This window comes from Mesoplodon bidens (genome assembly GCF_964165515.1).
Source record: "Mesoplodon bidens genome assembly, chromosome: 4".
NCBI classification, from domain to species: Eukaryota; Metazoa; Chordata; class Mammalia; order Artiodactyla; family Ziphiidae; genus Mesoplodon; species Mesoplodon bidens.
Window position 1 is genome coordinate 73,993,184 of NC_138160.1, and position 23,063 is coordinate 74,016,246.

At 37.5% G+C, this 23,063-nt stretch overlaps 1 protein-coding gene across 1 annotated transcript in view; it reads left to right on the forward strand.

Moving 5' to 3' along the window:
* ADGRV1 (adhesion G protein-coupled receptor V1) overlaps positions 1-23,063 on the forward strand; it is a gene marked incomplete at its 5' end in the record, with an annotated part of 521,373 nt that overhangs the window by 124,988 nt on the left and 373,322 nt on the right. The window contains 10 exons of the mRNA XM_081231559.1: positions 314-578; positions 1,325-1,447; positions 7,170-7,392; positions 7,725-7,929; positions 12,653-12,799; positions 15,266-15,521; positions 17,209-17,411; positions 18,880-19,056; positions 19,426-19,608; positions 21,719-21,898. Of these exons, the coding sequence (XP_081087685.1) occupies positions 314-578; positions 1,325-1,447; positions 7,170-7,392; positions 7,725-7,929; positions 12,653-12,799; positions 15,266-15,521; positions 17,209-17,411; positions 18,880-19,056; positions 19,426-19,608; positions 21,719-21,898 (1,962 nt within the window). The remainder of the gene's footprint in view (positions 1-313; positions 579-1,324; positions 1,448-7,169; positions 7,393-7,724; positions 7,930-12,652; positions 12,800-15,265; positions 15,522-17,208; positions 17,412-18,879; positions 19,057-19,425; positions 19,609-21,718; positions 21,899-23,063) is intronic.

The window sequence follows — 23,063 nt, forward strand, 5'->3', positions numbered from 1 at the left end:
TTTCTCCTATTTTTGGCTTCCCCTTCTCTTGCTGTCAGCCACCCCTGCCCAGATGTATATTTGAAATTGATTTATTTTCAAATAACTTCTCTTTCATTCTGTGTCTGTGTACTCAGGCACACACACATACACACACAGATAAAAAGAGGGAGAGAGCAATGAGAGAGGATCAGTTTTGATATTTTCTCATTTATGAAAGTATCTTCCTAACTAAATTAAGGGGTCTAGGAGAGTAAACATGTGATATTGGCTAAATTCTCACAAGTGCTGAATTCCTAGTCATGAGTGTTTTGTGTCTGAACATTCCCTGCAGGTCTTCAGATGGAACGGAGGAAGCTTTGTGTTGCATCAGACACTCCCGGTCCGAGGTGTGCTGAGCATGGCCTCATTCACCAGAGGAGGTGCTATGTTCTTAGCCATTTCCCAAGCTAATGCCAGGTCAAACTCCCTTTTACTCAGGTGGTCTGGAAATGAGTTTATTAACTTTCAAGAAGTTCCCATCAGTGGAACAACACAAGTTGAAGCCTTGACTTCAGGCGATGATATTTACTTAATTTTTGCCAAAACTGTCTTTCCAGGTAAGACTAAAGTGTTTGCAATGCACACATAGTTGTTATTGAAATGATCTTCCATCATTTTATGTTCATATGAAAATGCTCTTGTAATAATTTTTTAGCTAATCCATAGTATGTTTCTTGATGGATCTAAGTATTGATTTTCAGCTAACAGATGGATTTTGGGAAAAAAGAAAAACATTTTAAGTGTTATGTCCATAACCTGTGGGTGTTCTAAACCACTACTTTAAAGATATTAAAATAAAATTGGGGATGGGTGGGTAAAGTAGAAAGAATTATGAAGATTTTACACCCCAGGTACAAACAGGTAACTTTTTATATGGCTATAATTGGGATGCCATGGATAATTTGCAGTGGTAATAAATAGTGCCAAGCAACTCCCGATAAGACCATTTAAAAATGTTCTCTGAAAAGAAATATGCTTTTTTTCTGCTTAGTAGGACTTTCATAGGTAAAATTGCAACATTCCTGAAAAATAAAACATTTGTTACTATTCCTTTTTTTGATATCAGATCATGATTAATGGCTAAACCATGTATCAATATATACTTCATGTGGTAAATGCAAGAAGACTTTTAAAGTGTTTCCTACTAAATTGTATTTTTGTTTAATTGAATGAATTCTGAGAAATGTCCTAAATTTGTTTCTTTAATTAAGTTTAATATTTTTATTATAGTTTTATTGTGTAATTTTGTCATTTTTTTCTGTAACTTTTGCCTTCAGATTTGCCTTTTATTCTGTTATTGTAGGAGATCAGAATTCAGTTGAAATTTTCATCTGGGAGGGAGGACAGTCTTCTTTCAGATATTTTCAATCCCTGGATTTTGCTACTGTTAATAAGATCCACTCCTTCACACCAGCCTCAGGAATAGGTAAGGGGATTTTTTTTTAAATTTTATTTATTTATTTTTGGTTGCATTGGGTCTTTGTTGCTGTGCACGGGCTTTCTCTAGTTGCGGTGAGTGGGGGCTTCTCTTTGTTGCGATGCGCAGGCTTCTCATTGCGGTGGCTTCTCTTGTTGTGGGGCACGGGCTCCAGGCGTGCGGGCTTCAGTAGTTGTGGCTTGTGGGCTCTAGAGCGCAGGCTCAGTAGTTGTGGCGCATGGGCTTAGTAGCTCCACGGCATGTGGATCTTCCCGGATCAGGGCTCGACCCCGTGTTCCCTGCATTGGCAGGCATTCCTAACCACTGTGCCACCAGGGAAGCCCCCATACGTTTTAATTTTAAAACCTTTTGTAAGAAGGGTTTTCATTGCTTTTTTGTTTTTGCAGATCTCTTTAATGTCTGGTTTAATAGTTAGATTCTCATGTTTGCATCTGTAATTCAGCCTTTTTCAATAATATCAGTCATCTGGCCTCTGGAAGATCCCACTGTGCACTCATGAGAGAATGAGAGTGAAGTAGACAAACAGCATCTTAGTATTATTAGGGAAATAGTTTTGACCTCACAGAACCTCTTGGAGGGTCTCAAGGACTCTTAAGGGTCCTTGGACTCACTCTGAGCATTACTGAGGTAGAGAAATCCTTGAAGGCATTTCAAAGGCAGGTGATGATCCAAGGCGTGTTTTTCAACTCCACCTAGCTTCAGTTTGTAGAACATGCTGGGTGCAGTGTGCAGCTGTCCGGGCAAGAGTAATGGAGAAGGCTTTGTGTGTGGTTAGAGGTGAGGGACTGAAATCAGGAGGACATTAGCAAGAGGACATATTAATGCATGGGGGTAGTTCAATTCACAAAAGTTAAAAATCTACAGAGGAAATTCTGTTGAGAAGAGTAGAGGATTTCTCACAAATACAGGAATCTATTCTTGGGTTTTTCTCTTAGGTGCCACACTGCTGCTTTCTCTGTCAGGTGTTATAAACTTTAGACACTGTCACCTTCAGTCATCTCAACTGCTGACCAGGACTCAGAGGTTATTTACCTCATTTTTCATAGTAGATTGTTTATCTCATTGTACTTCGCTTCCATGTGTTCTAGTCCCCCCTCCTTAGCCCTGTGTCCTCCCAGATGTCCATGCCACGTGCTTCCCTCGCTCTGGACTCTTACATCATTTTCCAGCCTACACCCCAGGTTTACTCTGCTGACAGTCCTGTATCTGTCTCTGCTCTGCTCATCCTCTTCTTAAATAACTTCCCTTTACATTGTCAGCCTCTGACAGGCCATATAAATCTGTGATGTTACCCTGTGATTTCCAACTCTGTGACTTTCTTATCATTCACTCAACAATTGATTTACTGAATAAATTATGTATGTATCCTTCATCATGTATTTGTTTAGTTTTTGTTTACTTGTCCTTTAATTTTGAGCCTTTATCATTTTTGCTTTCCTTATACCTCAAGTTTTCAAGTGGACTAACTACATCTACTCGAGTCACTTATTATGATTCAAAATAGTTGCTTAATGAATGTTTTTAAGGATGAAGAGTGCTGCCTGAATGGGCCATTAATTGAAGTTATAGAATTCTCTTTAAAGGCTTAAAAAAATAGAATAGACACTCTTTCTAAAAGAATTTGTGAAAAATTCTGCCAAAGGCTTGTTCCCTTTATTTCTTTTGTTTCTGTGACTTGAGGATATAGAAGTATGAAAAGATTATAGGTAATTATTTAGAATGGCTTATTATAGATCCCCTGAAAGCTGAAATTATGCATTAAATAATATTCAAGGACTTTATTTTGAATGTGTCAAATATTTTATTAAATGTATTAGATTAGAGCCATGACTGTGAGGCTTACATATTTATTCTGGTTAATGGCTTGACAGAGATTATTGGGTAGTGACTGAATTCTTTAAATGGCAGAGGAATAATGAATATGACAGAGACTGCGAAGACATATAAACCTAGCTTCCCCTTCTCCCTTTTCTCCTTCATTATTTAATAGATCTTTCTTAGTGCCAGTTATGTGTTCAGCACAGTGGTAGACCCCAAGGAAACAAGGGTAAGCAAAATCAGGTATAGTCCTTGCCCTGAAGAAGTTTAACATCTAATAGGGAAGAAGGCCATTATATATAATCACACAAGTAAGTTTTTAGGTACAAACAGATAACTGCTATGAAAGAATAAAGTACTTGCATAACACGAAATGGAGAGGAGATGAATGACCTGGTCTGAGGGATGCCCAGAAAGCTTTCTTAAGGAAGAAACATTTAATTGTGAACTATAGGATGAGTAGGAGTTAATGAGGCAGAGATTTGAGCATGAGGCAGCCTCTAGGCAAAAGGAGCAGCAAGGGTAAAGAGGTCAGAGTGTGGCAGAGGACCAGGAAGAGGCCAGTGTGGCAGTGAGGGGAGAGTGGTCCAGGGTATAACTGAAGATGTAATCAGATAGGCCAGATAGGGACTTAAAGGGCTATTGTCTTTATCCTGTAAGTATTAGGGTGCCTTTTATGAGAACATAATGAGGAGACGAAAAAGAGAAGGGTTCAGTGAGAGAGAGAGGGAGACAGACACAGATACTGTGTGTGAGAGTGAGTGAGTGTTTAAATATGTGTGTGTGTGTGTGTTTTAAAAATGGAATGTTGACTGCCAATGGGAGAAAAGCTTAGAGGCTGGTAAGAGAAAATGTCTGTAGACAAGCTGGAGGCTCTTATCACAATTCAGACTGAAGATCTTGAATGCTGGAGCTTGGAAAGTGGTAGGTGATAACAGGTGCAAAATCAGAGAAGTAGATTAATTCAGAAGCTGTCTCTCAAGTAAAATCCTGGGAGTTGATGATAGATTGCATATGGGGGTAGGTAAGAGTGAATATCAAGGATGAGCCCTAATTTCTGCAACTAATGGATGAGTGGTAGTCCCTTAACTATTATGGTGATCACGGGGAGGAAACCAGGCTTTTGGGGGCAGAGATAATGAGTTTTGTTGGGATAATTTGAAATGCCTTTGAGTCTTGATATTTAGATACCAATAAGTGTTACTGGTTGGAGCTTAGAAGAGAAACCTAGACCGCAGCTACACATTTTATACGTTCAGAGGGTCATTTTATTACAGACAGAGGTGAAATTGTCTAGAAAGTGACTGTGAAGTATGTATGAGAGAAGGGGGCCTTGAACCAAGTTTTGCTGAATTCCACTTTTTAAAGAGAATATATGATAAAGGAGTCAGGAAAGATGGAAATCTATAGCTAACACATACAGAATGTTTATTATGTCCAAGGTCCTATTCTAGTCCTTTACTTTATCTCATTTAATCCTCAAAGCTCTGTATGCTGCTGGAAAAATCCACCCCTCCCTCCCTAGTCCCTGAGCACTCTCAGTTTCATCAAAACCATTACCTTTGGAAATCATGGCCTTTGGAGATTATTTGTATTAATTCATCACTCTCTTCATCCCTGTTTAATCATCCTAAGAAGACCAGGCCCCCTGGGGATAAAGAGACTCTCTTCCCCATGTGGTCTATGCATGCTCTAGACCATATGAGCACTAATTTCCAGACCAGATGCTCAACTCGCACCTCCCCCAACTCCCCTTCCGTAATGCCCTGTGTATTGTATCTCAAACGTTTGTCAGAATCTTCCCTTCATCTCAGTGCTCTGGAGCTCAGCACTCTCCTGAGGACACTGTTTCTCATGCAGCCCTCTCTGGCTGCTCTGTCTCTTACTGGTTCCTTTTATATTCCCAGATCTCTAAATGTTAGGAATGCTTGCTCTTGCATTTAGTCATGGAACTTTTCTTTGTCTACACTCACTTTTTAAATAATATTATCCAGTTTCCTTCCTTTGGGATATTTTTTCTTTTCTTTTCTTTTTTTTAAAATAGTTTTGCTGTATGGAAGAGAATTCTGTAATCAGTACTAGGTTAAAAATCCTGTTCCCCAGAGTAGATAGAGATTTAGGGAGTTTCCCCCGCCCTTTATAAATTCTCTGTCTAATATTATCTTGAACAAATATGAATGTCTGTTTTCTGAGAAAGTACTCTCTGCATACATATATGTAGATTTGAGCCCCTACATGACCTGCTCTGAATGTCTGATTATCTATTTGCTGCCTTGTCATTCTAATCAGATTGCGAGGAATTGAATAGGGTATATCTCTAAGGGTTAAGATAAATAATCAGTGATGTTCAGAACACTTTAGTTTATGATTTTGGTTAGACTATAGAATCACTTAAACTTGAGAGATGTGATTCATCTGAGGAATTTGCTCTTTACTGAATGTATATAACTTGATAAAACTTTATGAAAAATGTTTGATCAGTTTTAAAATGAAAGTTTATTAATAACAATCTTTTTTGATCTTTATTATGTAATATTTACTAAACTGAAAGAGTACTTAAATTACTTACCATAAATAAACATTATCAATAGTTTTTGATATTTAAGAGTAAGGATATGGGATTTTCCATTTCAACCTATTGGCTAAAATTTTAAAAGAGACTCATGGTTTCTGGTTCTACATGTTATTTTAATGCCCAGTAAAACTTATTTGATACCTTCAGATTCCAATGTGTTTTTCCAAGTACTGGAATTTGTACGTTTCTCCATGATTTCCTACTTTTCTTCCCAGTTTTAAGTCTGAAGATTGCTTAATGGTAATACACAGAGTAGTAAGCCCCCTTCCCCTCCTAATTTCTACAGATATAAATATATGCCATTGCTCTGAACTATTAAGAGCATGCTTTCCTACTAACATTTCAGAAAGCATTGGCAGAATATACTCTAAGATCATAAATTTGTTAATATCCTTTGGACACCTTTAAGAATTTATCAGGTGGAAATAAATAAAATGATGAATGCTGTCTCTAATTAATATTCACAAGTTAAATAGAATACAACAAACAAATACAATAAACATCCAATGTAGGAGAATAATTATATTTTAAAGATAAACTCTGTAGATTAGTATCTGTATATTAAAATTATAAATCTGAATGCTGTATAGAAAAATTTAAAGCTATATATATGTATAAAATGTATACTATAAATATAGCATAAGCTTTTTAATTAAGATGTTTTGTATTTAGACTGTGTCGATTATGAATTTATATGAATGGTGACTGGAAAGGAAAATATAAAAATGAAACATTTAGTGATGGGATTATGAGTCTTTTTTACTTTAAAAATATACTACCATGCTATCCAATAAATAAATATTAAGATGAATACAAAAGAGTTCAAAGTTCATTTGGGTTTTATCATCCAGTGATTTTTTTTTTTTTAATTAAGTGGATTGTGGGTACACTGTCAGGCTGACTTGTACCTTCCACAGTATTAAAAAATTATTATTTATATCTAGTTATTTCAGAAATTGAATCATAGTTAGTTACTGCAGCAATCAAAATGGAACTTTGAGGGCTTCCCTGGTGGCGCAGTGGTTGAGAGTCCGCCTGCCGATGCAGGGGACACGGGTTCGTGCCCCGGTCTGGGAAGATCCCACATGCCACGGAGTGGTTGGGCCTGTGAGCCATGGCTGTTGAGCCTGCGCGTCCGGAGCCTGGGCTCTGCAGTGGGAGAGGCCACAACAGTGAGAGGCCCACATACCGCAAAAAAAAAAATAAATAAAATAAAAATAAAAAATGGAACTTTGAGAGGTGGGAGGGTTTTGCTGTGGGGAGCTGGTGAGGTGACATTCACTTTTCATTCTCGATGCCTTTCTTTCCTTCCTCTAGTCCACATACTTCTTGTTGGCCAAGCTGTGTCTGCTCTTTACTGCTGGAATTCAGAGCTGAATCAATTCTCTTTTATTCTGGAAGCACCATCTGCTCATGATGCAGCCTCTGTTACAGTAAAGTCCCTTAATTCAAGCAAGCATTTAATTGCTCTTGCAGGAGCCATCCACTCACACACATATGAACTGGCCTATGTCTCGAGCCAGTCTGACTTCATTCCTAGGTAGGTTCAACATTTTATGCTGAATGTCTTTGTCTCACCATAATTTTATATGGTACCTAACTTCTGAGTCTTTATCTAGTGATGGAAGAATATACAAAATATAAGAACTATTAATAAGCCAGAAGTTTGGTTATTATCCATATTTCTAATATCTATTCTACCAAGTTAATTAGTGGTATATGAACATTTTGGATTAAAATTTTACTTACGAAATGTGATTTCTGCAAACTTTTAATAGTAATCAGTATTATGAGAATTTTATGATTAATCTACCATTTATATATCTTTAATTTGTTGTAGTTGACTTATTTTATATATACTTCTTATGCTAGTTCAGGTGAATTGATATTTGAGCCTGGAGATAAAGAAGCTATAATAGCGGTAAATATCCTTGATGATACAGTTCCAGAGGAAGATGAATACTTCAGAGTTCAGCTTAAAAATCCCAAAGGAGGAGCAGAGATTGGTATTAATGGTTATGTAAAAATAACTATTCTGTCTAATGATGATGCCTATGGAGTTGTTGGATTTGCTCAGGTAAAGATTCCACACTTTGACGTCAAATGATTTATTCATTGTATTTATTTATTAGCTACTATCAGCACTCAGTGAGTCATACTTTGAGTGTCTTAAGCCTCTCTTCTTTTCCTTTCCCTGCTTCATCCCCAACTCTGCATTATAAGGTGAATTCTGCTGATGATTGAAATTTACAGACTTGCACAATGGACCCTTGAGTCAACTTGTCTTAAACTTGTTTTTGGTACTGATTCCTTTCCTAAGATTGAATTTGAAATGTTACCAGTTGGCCTTGGCCCAGGAGTTTGGCTCTGCTCTTACCCTTGTTTCCAGAGGGTAGTGGTAAAGCAGATTCCAAATACACACTATACACTGTGTCTTGTCACGCACATCACCTACAAATATATTACTGTCCTTTTATGCCTTTGTTACTTCTGTGTATTAAGAGAAAGAGAGAGAAAGATGTTTTTAACTGTATGTGCATCGTACACATGGAGATGCTTTCTCCTGAGGAAAGAGAGCTATCCAGTTATTCCAGTTTGACTTCCATACCCAGACTTCATATTCCTTTACCAATGAGCAAAAGGACAACCTTCATATTGCATCATTTAGTCCTATTTGCAAAATGTATCACGATTTCTTAGTTAGAGTTACAGCTGTAGGTATCTTGTGTTTTTCTCTGAAATATTCTGCAGATAAGGAAAACTGAAGTGAAACTGACTTAAAACACCTAGGGCGTGTCCACAGAGAAGGTGGGTTTGGGGTTGACTGGATACTCTGCTGTGTCACTATGGCTCAGATTCTTTTCATCTATTTTGCCAGCAAAAAGCTAACCTTTCGTTTTGTTGATTGAAAGCTGATGCTATCATTAGGGCTACTGCTTTCTTGTTCATGTCCATTGCACAGAGAGAGATGCCTTATGTGGCTCTCTGTGTAAGGAAGAAGTTTCCCAAAAGCCTCTTCTTATGTTTCATTGGCCGGAACTGTGTAACAAGCCCACTTACTCAGTCATTTATTCATTCATGTAGCAGGTATTTAATAAACACCTTCCAAGTACCAGATGCTGTTTAGGATACTAGAGATATGTTAGAAAATAAAACAGTAAAAATCTCCATCCTCCTGGTCCTTAAATTCTAGAGAGGACAAGGGGAGACAGACAATAAGCAAAGACAAAAGAAACATCTGTACCATAGCTGATGTTAATAAGTGCCATGGAGAAACATTAGACAGGGAAGGCGAATGGTGAGTGAGGGAGGAGGTGGAGGTTGTGTGCTGGGAAATCAAAAAAATCAGGGAGGGCTGCACTGAGCAAGTGACATAGGGCAAAGGCCTGGAGGAGATGAGGGAGGGAGTTTTGTGCATATCTCGGGGGAGAACATTCAAGGCAAGGGCACCCATCAGCAAGGGCAGAGGCCTGGACGTGAAGCCTTGCTCCTCTGGTGCAGCGAGAAGGCCACCGTGGCTGAAGCCAGTTACTAGGGGAGATGAAGGGCCAGGGCCCCATGTCGGGGTCCCCACCAGCACCCACAGTTGTGACGACTTGCTAGGAGGACTCACAGGATCAGCATTTAGTCTTTCTCATGTCTCTGATTTATTGGAGTGAAAGGTTACAAAGCAAAATCAGCCAAGGGAAAAGGCTCATGGGTGAACTCCAGAGGAAACCAGGTGCCTTCTCTCCCAGTGGAGTCACATAGGACACACTTAAATTCCCCCAGCGTCAAGTTGAGTTGTGATAACGCTTGTGAGTGTTGCTGACCAGGGAAGCTTTATTAGAGACTTAGTGCTCAAGGTTTTAACTGGGGGCTGATCACACAGGCACCCTGTACCTGGCATAGAACAAAATTCCAGAGTCCCAGCAGGAAAAGGAGTGTTCAGTATCAACCACATTGTGTGTACAAACAGTTCAGGCACAAGACGCTGGTTATCAGTTCTGTGGATGGTGAGAACCCTCCCGATATCCAGGTTCCCAGACATCAGCCAAGAAGGAACCCTGTAGGCCTTTTGAAGGATAGCAGTCAGGCCTGCTACCTTAACTCTTGCCTGCACGAGCCCCTTAGTGTTTTCATGAATTTGGCCTCTGAGGGAAACTGGGAGCTTTTGGAGGATTGGGGTAAAAGAGAAATTTGATCCAACTTGCACTTTTAAAGGACATTCTCTTCATAGAATTGAGACTAGATTGTAAGTGGGCAAGGACAGATATAGACTAGGAGGCTATTGCAGTAATTCAGCAGCAAATGATAGAGCTATGGGGAGCAGGAATGTGCCTTTCACCACGTCACAACCACTATAAGAGGAGCAGTTTGGGGGGATAAGATTGGACTTACTAATACCCTGAGTCAATTCCTTGCAAGGATCGTAGGGTCACCCTGTTACCCGCTCTGTCCCATCTCTGGAGCCAAAGGCAGGTCAGCTTCCTCTGAGGCACCTCTGCCCAATAGAAATATAATATGAGCCCCTGGGTAATTCGGAATTTTCTAGAAGCCCCATTAAAAAAGTAAAAAGAAACAGGTGAAGTCAGTTTTCATGTTATATTTCATTTAACCCAATGTATTTGAAATATTATTGTTTCAACATGTAATCAACGTAAAATTACTTATGAAATATTTCACATCCTTTTTTTCCCATATTTTGTCTTCAAATCCAGTATGCATTTTTACACTTAAAGACTAGTCACATTTCAAGTGCTCAGTAGCCACATGTGGCCAGGAGCTGCTGTGTAGGACAGAGTAGCTCTAAGATGTGAGCTGCGCGGGTAGGTTAGAAAGAAAGAAGACAACTCCTTTCCCCACCAGGTATTCACATGACTTGTTTCCTCACTTTGTTTCCTCTCTGCTGAAATGCCATCTTACAGAAAGACCTTTTCTTGCTGAAAATTGTGACTCCCACCATCATTCTTTATTACACCTTAATCTTCCTTATGGCACTTACAATGGCCTGATTTATCTATTGCCAGTTTCTTTTTACTAGAATTAAAGAGTATGAGAGCTGGCATACTGCTTTCCTCACAGCTTTCCCCGAACCAGGCAAGTGCCTGGCACTCTGTAGGTGCTTCCTGTGAGCCTGTCATTATGCAGGGGAGGAAACAGAAGACTCACGGGGCCTTCTCAGGATCTCATACAACTATGGAGGGCAGAGCTACGGCTCCTGGGGCAGAACCCAAATGCTCTGCAGCTCAGCTTCATCTTCTCACCGGAAGCTGTGCTGCAGATGGGGAGTACATTCTGTTCCTCAACTATTTAAGCATAGATCGTGCTTTATGAAGCCTGTTTCACAATTGTTCTAGAGACACGAAGTCACCGTGGTCTGATCCTTGCCAATAGATGTATCCTAGGTTTCTTCAATCCGTTCAGGAAAATTCCTCAGTACAGGCCTCTCGTGTCTGGACAGCCTGGTTCCAAGATGAGACTTAGTAGATGTTGAGAATTTCTTGAATATCTTCTGGCTGTATTAATCCTCATTTTACTAATCCTTGTTAACAGATGGCATGAAGCCTGAGAGAGACTTCTCTTTTTAAAAAGCATTTTCTTTCTTTCTTTTTTTAAAGGCATTGTCTTTTGTGAACAAATTATATGCATATTTTAAAATCAAAGCATTTTCTGTAGGAATGTGTGATTGCCTTGAGCAAGATTTTACTACTATGTAACATCTGTAACAATGTGTTAAAATGCTGTGTAAAATGCTATAGGATTGGATATCTACTCAAGTTAGCATTCTAACTGGAAGCTTACATAAGCTTAAATGAAATTTCTTAATTTCATTTAAGAAATTAATGGGGGAGTCTTTTTTTAGATTAAGTAAAAGTAAGTAAAAAGACGAGAACAATCTTACTGGAAAGATTTTAAAAAATCTTTATACTCTGTGTTCTTGCTGTATTGCCTATGGAGAAACAAAGGTTATTGTAAGAAGAGATTTTTTGGAGTATTGATTTTGAGGAAGCGTTCATTAAATGGCTGGCAAGAGAAGTCGCAGGCCTTGAGCAAAGACTTATAGTCACACAGAGGCAGAAATCGGTTTGGAACAAAGGAAAGAGGCTCAGAAGTATAGGTGAGAAGAAGAAGAGAGTAAGGGATTCTAACATGAGGGAAAAGGATCGTTCTGGCAGGAAAAACAGTTGTAAAGACCATGAGCTAAGAATGAAACATCATCCATGGAAACATCACAGCCTATAGAAACATTTCAGAGGATATGAATTTAAGGATAAGAGACTTTTGTAAATGATCAGAAAGAGCTCACTGCTACTCATGATGTCATTACATTTGGATGGGTCCTTGGGGACCACATAGACCAAACACTTATTTTACAAACAGGAAACAAAGACCTAGAGGGATTACCAGAGCTTAACATAGGGGAGGAAGAAGATTTCTCTGTTCTCCTGACTCTCTCTATGACACTTCTGTTGTATAAGCTATTTACATGCTGTGTATACTCTTTTTAAAAATATGTATGCTTTCTGAGTATAAAAATAATGTTTATTGAAGAAAATTTGAAAAATACAGAACCTGGAAAAAAATCCTATAAAAATTAACCTTTTCATCTACTTTAACTTAGTCTTTTACTTATTCAGACATGCATGTTTTAAAGTAAAATCATGGTCATCCTATATTACTGTTTTTTAAATATTGTTTTTTACATAATATGTCATGTTGCTTAGTACTGTGAAGTTTGCAAATGCATAATAGCATGACCTAAAAGTCTGCTTAGATGATTTCAAATAACCCCTTATGACTTCCTGTGTATTTTTCAGAATTCATTATATAAACAGGTGGAGGAAATGGAGCAAGATAGCCTAGTAACCTTGAACATTGAACGCTTAAAAGGAACATACGGTCGTATAACTGTAGCGTGGGAAGCTGACAGAAGTATTAGTGATATATTTCCTACCTCAGGAGTGGTATGTAATTTACAGAATTATAGGAGAGTCACTTTTAAATTATGGTTACTACTGATGCATGGGACCAAACCCTGTCTTGTGGGTGAAGTGTTTGAGTTTGACCATGTCAGCATTGGATTCCTCCTAATCACCATAGAGAGGGATACAAGTTAAGGTTAGTTTTATTGTTGTGATTCTTCTTTTTTCCCTATAATACGAAAATTATCTGTAAAAAGATCATCCCTTTTGAGATTCAATACACTGGTTGGCCAAATTATGGATGTATTACACTGTCAGAAAGATAAAACTAATCCAGCTGGGGCTGGAAATGTGGTTTTGAGATTTGGGTAGAATAGAAGCAGTAAATAGGAAACAAGTCCAGTGAAATAACTGGAAGTATGGAAAAGTAGACCAGAGTTGCTGAGTGATGTAGGTTGAGTTTCCTATAAATAGACTCTGAGATTGAGAGTTGTGGGCCAAAAGTTCATTGGGAAGAGCACGTATAAGGAAGTGAGGAAGGCAGTCATGTGCAGAGGGAGAAGTTGATCCACAGACAGTTGTCCCTGAGGTTGAGTTTATGAGGGAGTTTTGGAGCTGAGCTTGTCCTTTGGAGTTGTTTCCAGTTGGGGTGAGGGGATATAATGTTGCATCCTGTTTTAGCTGTCCTTGACCTCTGGTCACCTTTTGGTTGAGGCATAACCTGGGGTGAAGAATATTATGGCAAATTTTATTGCAGTGAATATTTACTTCATTCAAGCTACCAAAACTGTAAGTTGTATCTCTCAGGTTCTGTGTGTTCTGAATTATAATATGCTTCCCCAATTAATATTTCTTATATAAGCATGATTAAAATTATTTCTAATTTAAATACACAATAGTATCTTAGGTATGGACTGTATTTTTTAAAAATTTATGTATTTTATTTTATTTATTTTTGGCTGTGTTGGGTCTTTGTTGCTGTGCACGGGCTTTCTCTAGTTGTGGCGAGCAGGGGCTACTCTTCGTTGCGGTGTGCGGGCTTCTCATTGTGGTGGCTCCTCTTGTTGCGGAGCATGGGCTCTAGGTGCGTGGGCTTCAGTAGTTGTGGTGCACAGGCTCAGTAGTTGTGGCTCACGGGCTCTAGAGCACAGGCTCAGTAGTTATGGCACATGGGCTTAGTTGCTCCGTGGCATGTGGGATCTTCCCAGACCAGGGCTCGAACCCGTGTCCCCTGCATTGGCAGGCAGATTCTTTTTTTTTTTTTTTGGTGGGGGGGTGGTTCACGGGCCTCTCACTGTTGTGGCCTCTTCCGTTGCGGAGCACAGGCTCCGGACGCACAGGCTCAGCGGCCATGGCTCACGGGCCCAGCCGCTCTGCGGCATGTGGGATCTTCCCGGACTGGGGCACGAACCCGTGTAACTTGCATCGTCAGGCAGACTCTCAACCACTGCACCACCAGGGAAGCCCTGGCAGGCAGATTCTTAACCACTGTGCCACCAGGGAAGCCCTGGACTGTATTTTGGAAGAGAATTATCTTATCCAAAGGTCAGTAAGTTCTGTAAAGGGCCAGATAGTAAATATTTTAGACATTGAGGGCTATATGTTCTCTTTCCCAGCTATCAGCTTTGCTCTTGTAGCACAAGGGCAACAATAGACAGTATGTTATCAAATGACCTTTTCTGTTTTCCAATAAAGCTTAATTTATAAAAAATGGGTTTGACCAAAGGGCAGTAGTTTTCTGACTCCTGATTTTATTAATAAAGCTCTTGAGTTTATATCCTGAAGTGCCTTCTCTAGGTAGAGAGATGAGTGTCAGCAAAATAGGCCTGTAATGCTAGTTTGAATTGTTGTAAATAGTATGTATCCCTATTACTAGAGAATAAAGTCTGAAATGGGGAAAAAAGGGAAATGACATTCAAGAAGCAGACAGAAGCCCTATCAGAAAGGACTTCAGATGCTTTTAGCAAATTTAGGTTTGACTCTTCAGACAATGGAGACCCAGGAGGAGAGAGAGACTCTGATTTGTATCTCTGCCTATCTTTCTCTCTCTATTTCTATTTTGATTGATTCATTGTTAAATAATACATCTATTCAGAGTTTAGGTGAGGGAAGTAGCACTCCTAGCAAAAGTTTTGTAGAGAAAAATATTTAAACTATATGCCACCTTCCTTTATGTTTTTAGATTTTTATATATGGTATCCAGGACTTAAATTTCCAGAAAGAGTATGTACTCAATATTTTATTAAGAAGGTAGGTTTCAGGATAGGACAGTTTGGCTACATGTTTTATTAGCTAAGTTTTAGTAGTGGTTTACTTTTTCTTTTTCCTAACAATCTTCTACTTCTCATGTGAAAGGCATTTGATTGATTTGTAGGATCATATTATGTTGCTTAAATATCTCATTATTTAAGATATGGTCGATATTAAAAGATAATCTAACCTTTTGATATTCTTACTGCACAGTGATAAGTAGAATATAAATAAAATCTTCTTTCTTTAAAATTTTAGATTTCATTTTCTGAAGGCCAGGCACTGTCTACAATTACTCTGACTGTTCTTGCTGATGACCTACCAGAGTTGTCAGAGACTGTGACTGTAACACTCATCCGTATTATCACAGAAGGGGTTGAGGACCCATCAAAATGTGCTACTATTGATCAGAAAAGAAACAAGTCTGTGATAACCACTCTGCCCAATGACTCGCCCTATGGCTTGGTGGGCTGGCATGCTGAGTCTCTCTTCATCAGAGTAGCAGAGCCTAAAGGTAAATCTTGTTAAGTATTTTTCAGGTTCTAGTAAGTTTTATTGGATGACTTAATTCTAATATTTACTAGTAATGTAAAAAAAAGTTTCTTTTTACATGATATTTTTCAGTTTGACAGGTCATACTCAATCCTTTTTTACTTTTTGTTTGTTTTTATTAAATTTTCTGATCATGTCATTACATAGTGATATGGCTATATGAAATATTTACTTTTTTTTTTTTTTTTTTTTGCGGTACGCGGGCCTCTCACTGTTGTGGCCTCTCCCGTTGCGGAGCACAGGCTCCGGACGCATAGGCTCAGCAGCCACGGCTCACGGGCCTAGCTGCTCCACGGCATGTGGGATCTTCCTGGACCGGGGCACGAACCCGTGTCCCCTGCATCGGCAGGCGGACTCTCAACCACTGTGCCACCAGGGAAGCCCTACTTTTACTTTTTGAGACATTACTGTCATAATAGAAGTAATAATATTTTAGTAAATCATTATAGTAGAAGTGTTTGGTTTCTATTTTACTTTCTCTTTTTCATTTTTGTTATGTCTGTTCTCTTTCCTCACTCAGATTTCTCTGCTATAGATTTTCAATAGTTATAGAAAACAATGAGCAGCACAGAGAAATGCATGTGGTACTCGAGGTGTTAATTATTAAACCCAAAGCAGTAATTAGAATAATATTTTTTCTGTGAAGCGTAAGTGATCAGTGCCTCTTTTCCTGTTTCCTTTGAGCTTAGTGTTGACATCTTTGTCTAAATGACTATTCTTATCAACTGTAGAATAAATAGATTTTTATAGATAAAGGTCATTTGACTTATTTGAATAAAAGGTTATATATAATATATATCTATTAAGAATATGTGAAGGCTCTAAAATTTTCAGATAGGAACATGGACATCTTTCAAGGACCTTTTATTTAATTAGTTGATGTAAAAAAATGAAGTGTAATTATGCATCTAGGTCTTTATATGTCTGTATATATCGGAATAGAAAGAGCAATCTTAAAATAAAATGATCTGTTCATTTATCCATTCAACAATCATTTTTGAAGCACCTAGTAAGTACCAGAAATTGTGCTATGTGTTCTGGAAACAAAGACATGGTCTTTGGTCATTAGAAATTCACAGACTGGTAGGGAAATTGACAAGCAGTTTTTTCATTTATATAGCAAACTAAATTTTAAAAATCTAAGAAATGAAATAAAAAATACGTGCTGGGAAATACCTTGAGCTTTGTGATAGCCACCTTTACTGTAAGAACGAAATTGCTCTTCTTCTAATGATTAGTTATTAAGTGATGACTCTATGTGCTTAATTTTTCAGTTTTCGTTAAGAATCTTCCTAGCATTTGTAATTAGCCCCTCTGCTCAACCAGCAGGTATGCACTTTCCTAAGATTTTCAGCAGTTTCTGTTAAAGTGCATGACATGTGCAACATAGGAGAGTGAATTAGAGTACCAGAAGTGAAGGTTTAGAACTAGGATGTAATGCTAACAGAGTGTGGTGATTCTCAGCACAACTTTGGAGACAAGGTGGATAAAACACTAAATACTCCCTGGGAGTATACATTGTCTTTGTTTTACCTCTCTTTTTTGCCTGTCTGAAAGGGGTAGTGCAGAACAGTCTATCCTAAGTGCTTGGAATAGCATCAACAGCAAATAGAAAAGCTTACTTAACTTAAGGCATGTCTGTCTCACAGAGAACATCACCACTCTTCAGTTACAAATTGTTCGAAGTAAAGGGCTACTTGGAAACATAGCCATTCAGTTGGTAGCTAAACCCAATTTCTTACTGCACGTCAGTAATCAAGCCACTGAGAATGAAGATTATGTGCTACAAGAAACAATGATAATAATGAAAGAAAACATAAAAGAAACTTATGTCAAAGTTGCCATTTTGCCGGTGAGTCTAAGGCTGCAATGAATGTGATATAAAATAAAGGAAAATACTCTTGAAGATAAAAATGTGATGCTCTTAAAGGTAAAATCTTTAAAAAGGGTGCTTTTTAAATATAAAGATACAAGTACTCTAATGCTCCCACCCACCCTAATATTTAATAATGAATGACTATTTAATAACTGAAAGATAAAATAACAAGTGTATTAATTGTTTATATTTGTGAACAGGAATATTGTTTGAATGAACTTTGAAGCATTGATTCTGGATTGATTATGTGTCTGGTTGGATCTTCTGTTGCTTTGTTGGTTTCAGCTAATGATTGAATGAATAAAATACCCACGTCAATCTGGTTATTTTTATTATTGGTTTTACAAGACAGTGTTTTCATTCCATGATAAAATCACTTGAATTAAAATTAGTCTTCAGATGGGGTTTAGATCTGGTTTTAGTGCTCTCGCTCTATTTCTCTCCTTCGTCTAAAGAGAATGTGTATATATGTCTGTAGTGATGCCCAAGAAACTGAAATTTGTTATCAGTATTATCACTAATATATAATTAAATATTGTATTTATATATTGTAGTCCTACATATAATGTTAATTATTATCATATCCTATTAAATGCATATAATATTGTATAATAACATTAGTGTTATTAATAGTGTTATTAGTGGCATTAGGTAATAGTGGCTTCTGGAGAGGACATTCTGGAAAGATGTAAGGGATGGGACAGAGCGGAGGTTTCCTTTCCTTTTCTCTAGGTATTCTTTCTATCTTTTGAAATTTTTTATTACCTATTGAAAGATAAGGCAACAATTTTTAAAAAGTTAATTAAAATATAGGATTATAGTTAGATTTACAAGTCCAGAGCTTTCACTTTTTAAGATGTATGTAGCATTTACCAGTTTCTCCTAAATTGAGGGGATATTATATATGTAAAACATATTCAGTAGGATGTGGTCAAAATTGTAGGATAGATACTTCTAAAAAATTATTTTACTTGCTCATGAGTATGTGGCTTCCATTGAAACGTCACCAATAAGCTTGAATATCCCCTAAGATTCTGAAGTTGTCAGTGGGGATGTACTAACATATAAAAAGGAATCTTTTTTTATATGTGTGGTAGAGCTGCCCATGCCTGTGGACAGTCATTCCTTTTTTTTTTTTTTTTTTTTGTGGTACGCGGGCCTCTCACTGTTGTGGCCTCTCCCGTTGCGGAGCACAGACTCCAGACTTGCAGGCTCAGCAGCCATGGCTCACGGGCCCAGCCACTCCGCGGCATGTGGGATCTTCCCGAACTGGGGCACGAACCCGTGTCCCCTGCATTGGCAGGTGGACTCTCAACCACTGCGCCACCAGGGAAGCCCTGGACAGTCATTCTTTACTGAAAAATATTGTATTTCCAATGCAAATCAAATATATTAAAAAAATAAAACACCATCTCTCTCCCCTCCCCCTGTTCCTTACCCCCAGGATGATGCCCCCGAGCTGGAGGAAGGGTTTATTGTCAACATCACTGAGGTGTATCTGGTGAACTCTGACTTCTCTGCAGGACAGCCAAGTGTGCGGAGGCCTGGGATGGAAATAGTTGAGATAATGATTGAAGAAAATGAGGATCCCAGAGGAATTTTTAACTTTCATGTTACCAGAGTGAGAGGAACTTTCACGTATTTATAGTAATAACAAAAGCTTGTACCTGCTGGTTTGGCCAGTATCATATATTTTCTGAAAAGTAATTGACTTTTCTTGTAGGTATTAATAAATACCCATCTTAAAGTTTTTCTTATAGACTAATTCTTAGTTCTCTTTGAGCTAGAACAAAGGATTAAGCACGTTTATTTACATTACATTTAAATGTAAGAGTTCTGAAGACCGAATATGCATACTTATAGTCAACTATTGATCTCTACTTTGAAGAGTGAAGTATAAGAACTAATAGTAGAAATAATAAGTTTAGAAAGTGATGACTTACATGAGTTACTTTTGTCTTGCATTTTAACTTATATTCTTTATTTAAAGGATGTTGGTGGAGTTATTACTGCCTATGAGGTACCTCCACCCCTGAACATTCTTCAAGTTCCTGTAGTCCGGCTGGCTGGAAGCTTCGGGGCAGTAACTGTTTATTGGAAAGCAACACTGGACAGTGCTGGCCTGGAAGACTTTAAGCCATCTCACGGGATTCTTGAATTTGCAGATACACAAGTATGCTAGTTACAGACATATTAACATGTTTTGGTTGTACTTGAAACATTTTATAGGCATCTACCAAATGAATGTGCAGTAGTGATTGCTGAATGTATTAAATTCAAAATTTCCATGTCAAGCCAACAGAGATATCGTTAATGTATAATTTTTTAATGGACATGGGAAGAGAATATAAATAGGCAAGAATCTTACCCTCTCTGAAATTCCCCACCTTACTCTATTTTAAATAGAAGTTATAAAATGATAATAACTGGCTTGGAAGTACCTAAGAATGTATAAAATACTGCCTGATGAACTAGGCTATTCCTATGAACTTTAGGTTCTTATATTCTAGTTGTTTCTTAAGGATTATAAATATAAATTTTTTTTAGGATTTGCAGTAGAAGTGTATGCATTTATTACTAAAGACATTTATTATTATGTACATTTATTATTACCCAAAGATTTTTTTACAATTAAAAAACACTAAAATGATAGAAAAGGAACAAAATAGTTAAAACTGGAAAAAATTGAAAAACAGTATTCTAGATTTGGGCCAACCAATCTTAAAAATTACAAAATAATTCCTTAAGAATTGTAAGCTTGTGAACTGGGCATTTTGCAGTATGTAAGAATAAGGTGTTTTGATAAATTTTTAAATCAGTAAGTGGAAAAAGCATGTTGAACAACCATGAAAATGTTAGTAGCTTCAAATAGCAGTATCTATTTAGATTCAGTCTGATTTTGCCTGCACAGATTTGCACAGCGTGCATCAACTTACTAGTTGCCATTAGGGGGATAGTAAATACTGCTAAAAGATAAGCATACAGATCTAGATTTTCCTACACATAAAGGTCTATTGTTAATATTTGAAATCATGAGATTTTAACAAATTTAAGACTTTAAAACATTTCCCACTAAAAGGAGGGGAAATGCAGATTTTCATGTTAAAAGTAGAAACAAATAAATTGATTTTTCGTTGAAGTAACCTTCCAACTTTATATTATCAGGACTTTATTCTTTTCATGAAGTTAAAGTCCCATCACTTAGCAGCACCCTTAGGACCATCATCATTCTTAAATTTAACATCCTGTAGGGAAAGTATTCTGTGTTCTACAGTACTGATTTGAGGTGCAGACATTTTGACAAGCTTATATTTTAGCATTTGATTTTGTTCAGGTTCCTCTTTCTCTGAATGTGATGTCCAGATTTCTCACTTTTCTCTGTTACTATATTAAAGGTGGATTTAGGTAGGAAAACATTTTTTGATAAATGTCTGTGTCATTTCCCTTTGGGTTACAGAAAATATTTTAAATATGGACATACAGCTGGGATATTTTTATGACTAATAGTGAAATCACAAGCTGGACCAAAGTTTTACTCATTTATAAGTTATAAAAACTTGTAACTTAGATCCAGACAGATGAATGAACTCCTGATCACAAAGTTCTAAAAACATGAAATTTGGGTTTTCTTCCTGCCTGTCTTTTTCCCTACATTACAAGAACAGTAATTTGAAACCGAAGGGATTTATTCTAGTTACAGAAGACGGTAATAATTTATATGGTACCATTTTATATCAGGTCGTATTAATGCTAAGTATACTAAAATTTATGTTTGTGCAATGGTTATTAGAGCCTGCATGACATTTTAAATATTTTTCATCAAGAATAAGCCTTCATTGTTTTTTTGAATCTATAAATTATCCTATAATTTATTACATATATAATTTTCTTTATCTTGGAAACAATAGACTGAAAAGTTTTGACTTTGAAATACTATAAATATGACTATTTTTTTAATTTTTAAATTTTTATAGAAAATTTTTGGCTGCACTGCACGGCTTCTGGGATCTTGGTTCCCTGACCAAGGATTGAACCCAGGCCCTCGGCAGTGAGAGCGCAGAGTCCTAACCACTGGACTGCCAGGGAATTCCCTGACTTTAAAATAGTATTATGAACACCACAGGCAAAAATTCCTGCTTTTTTCTTTGGTACTATGTTTCTAAGTTTCAACTAAAAAGTTAAAATATATGCGATCAAAAATTGCTATTGCATTTTACCCTCTCTCCCTCCCTTTTTCCTTCTCTCCCTCCCTCTTTTCCTTCTTTCCTTCTTTTCTTTTATAGGTTATCGCAGTGATAGAAATCACTATAATTGATGATGCTGAATTTGAACTCATGGAGATATTCAATATTTCCTTAATCAGGGTGGCTGGAGGTGGCAGACTTGGAGAAGATGTTGTGGTAACTGTTGTTATTCCACAGAATGATTCTCCATTTGGAGTGTTTGGATTTGAAGAAAAGACTGTAAGTGAAATATATCAGGAAGTGGGGTGCCTTCCCCTAAGCTAATTTTTTCATGTAATTTGTAGTAGAAAGGTCTTTTTCTTTATTTAAAAAAAAACCTCTGCATTACTCTTTACTTACAGTTCTTTTCTCAAGGCTCTTTTGAGTTGGCTGTTGAATTAGGGGCCGATCTGCTAACCTGTACACACAGTTTGATAGTAGTGAGAGCTCTTAACATCAGGCAGTTACAAAGGGGTGTAATAGACTACGAGGTACTTTTTGTCTATACATTCTGTTCCGTACCGGCTCTGCTACCAGACTGCCATCCTGGTTACAAGGCAGGATTCTGTCATGCTCCGGTTTTACACCCCAGGAATGGATTTAGCTGAGGAGGGATTTATATTCCCCACCTTTCAGGCCCTCTGTCTTGATTTATACTGAACAAAACACTACAGTCACCCCAGCTCCTGTGTTTCTCTGTATTTCTTCCCTCTCTCTCCCCTCTTACTTCTCATTGGCTGCCTACTTCTAAGACCTGCAAGAGTGAGCCTAATTATTATTGGTTCAACCCCTGAGAGAGAAAAAAAAGCTTTGGCTAGTACAAAATTCTCTCTCTACCTTAACTAGACAATGAGGTACTATAAACTATATCATAATTATTATAACATAATGATTATATCATCATCATTATGATTTACCTTTCAAAGGAAATTTCAAGATGAAATAATCATACAAATATTTAGATAATTTCGATAGACACAGCAACTTTTCTGGCTCTTTTGTCACCATTCCCTTTATTTAATCACTTATAGGTAATCAGTAATTCACCATAGATCATTTTAAATAATAGCAAATTGTCTAATGCCAATTGTCTTTACTGTTCAGTGGATGCAAGGCTAGACCTGCAACTTGCCTATCAGGGCTGGGCTTCCTAGATGCTCCAAAATTTAGATAAACCCTAATAATTGCCTAATTATTTGATCATTGAAATTTCAACTTCATAAGAAAATGGAAACTATAAAAGGAACAGAACCCTTCTACTGCTGTAGCCTATTTGAGACTCTTTTTCTTCCTTGAGAAAGGAATGAGCAGATATAAGTGTTTGTAAAGAGTGGTAGATTCACAAAAGAGTAGCTGTGAATGTTTTCTAGGCAACCTAAAAAGTCTGGAAAATACAAGATGTGTA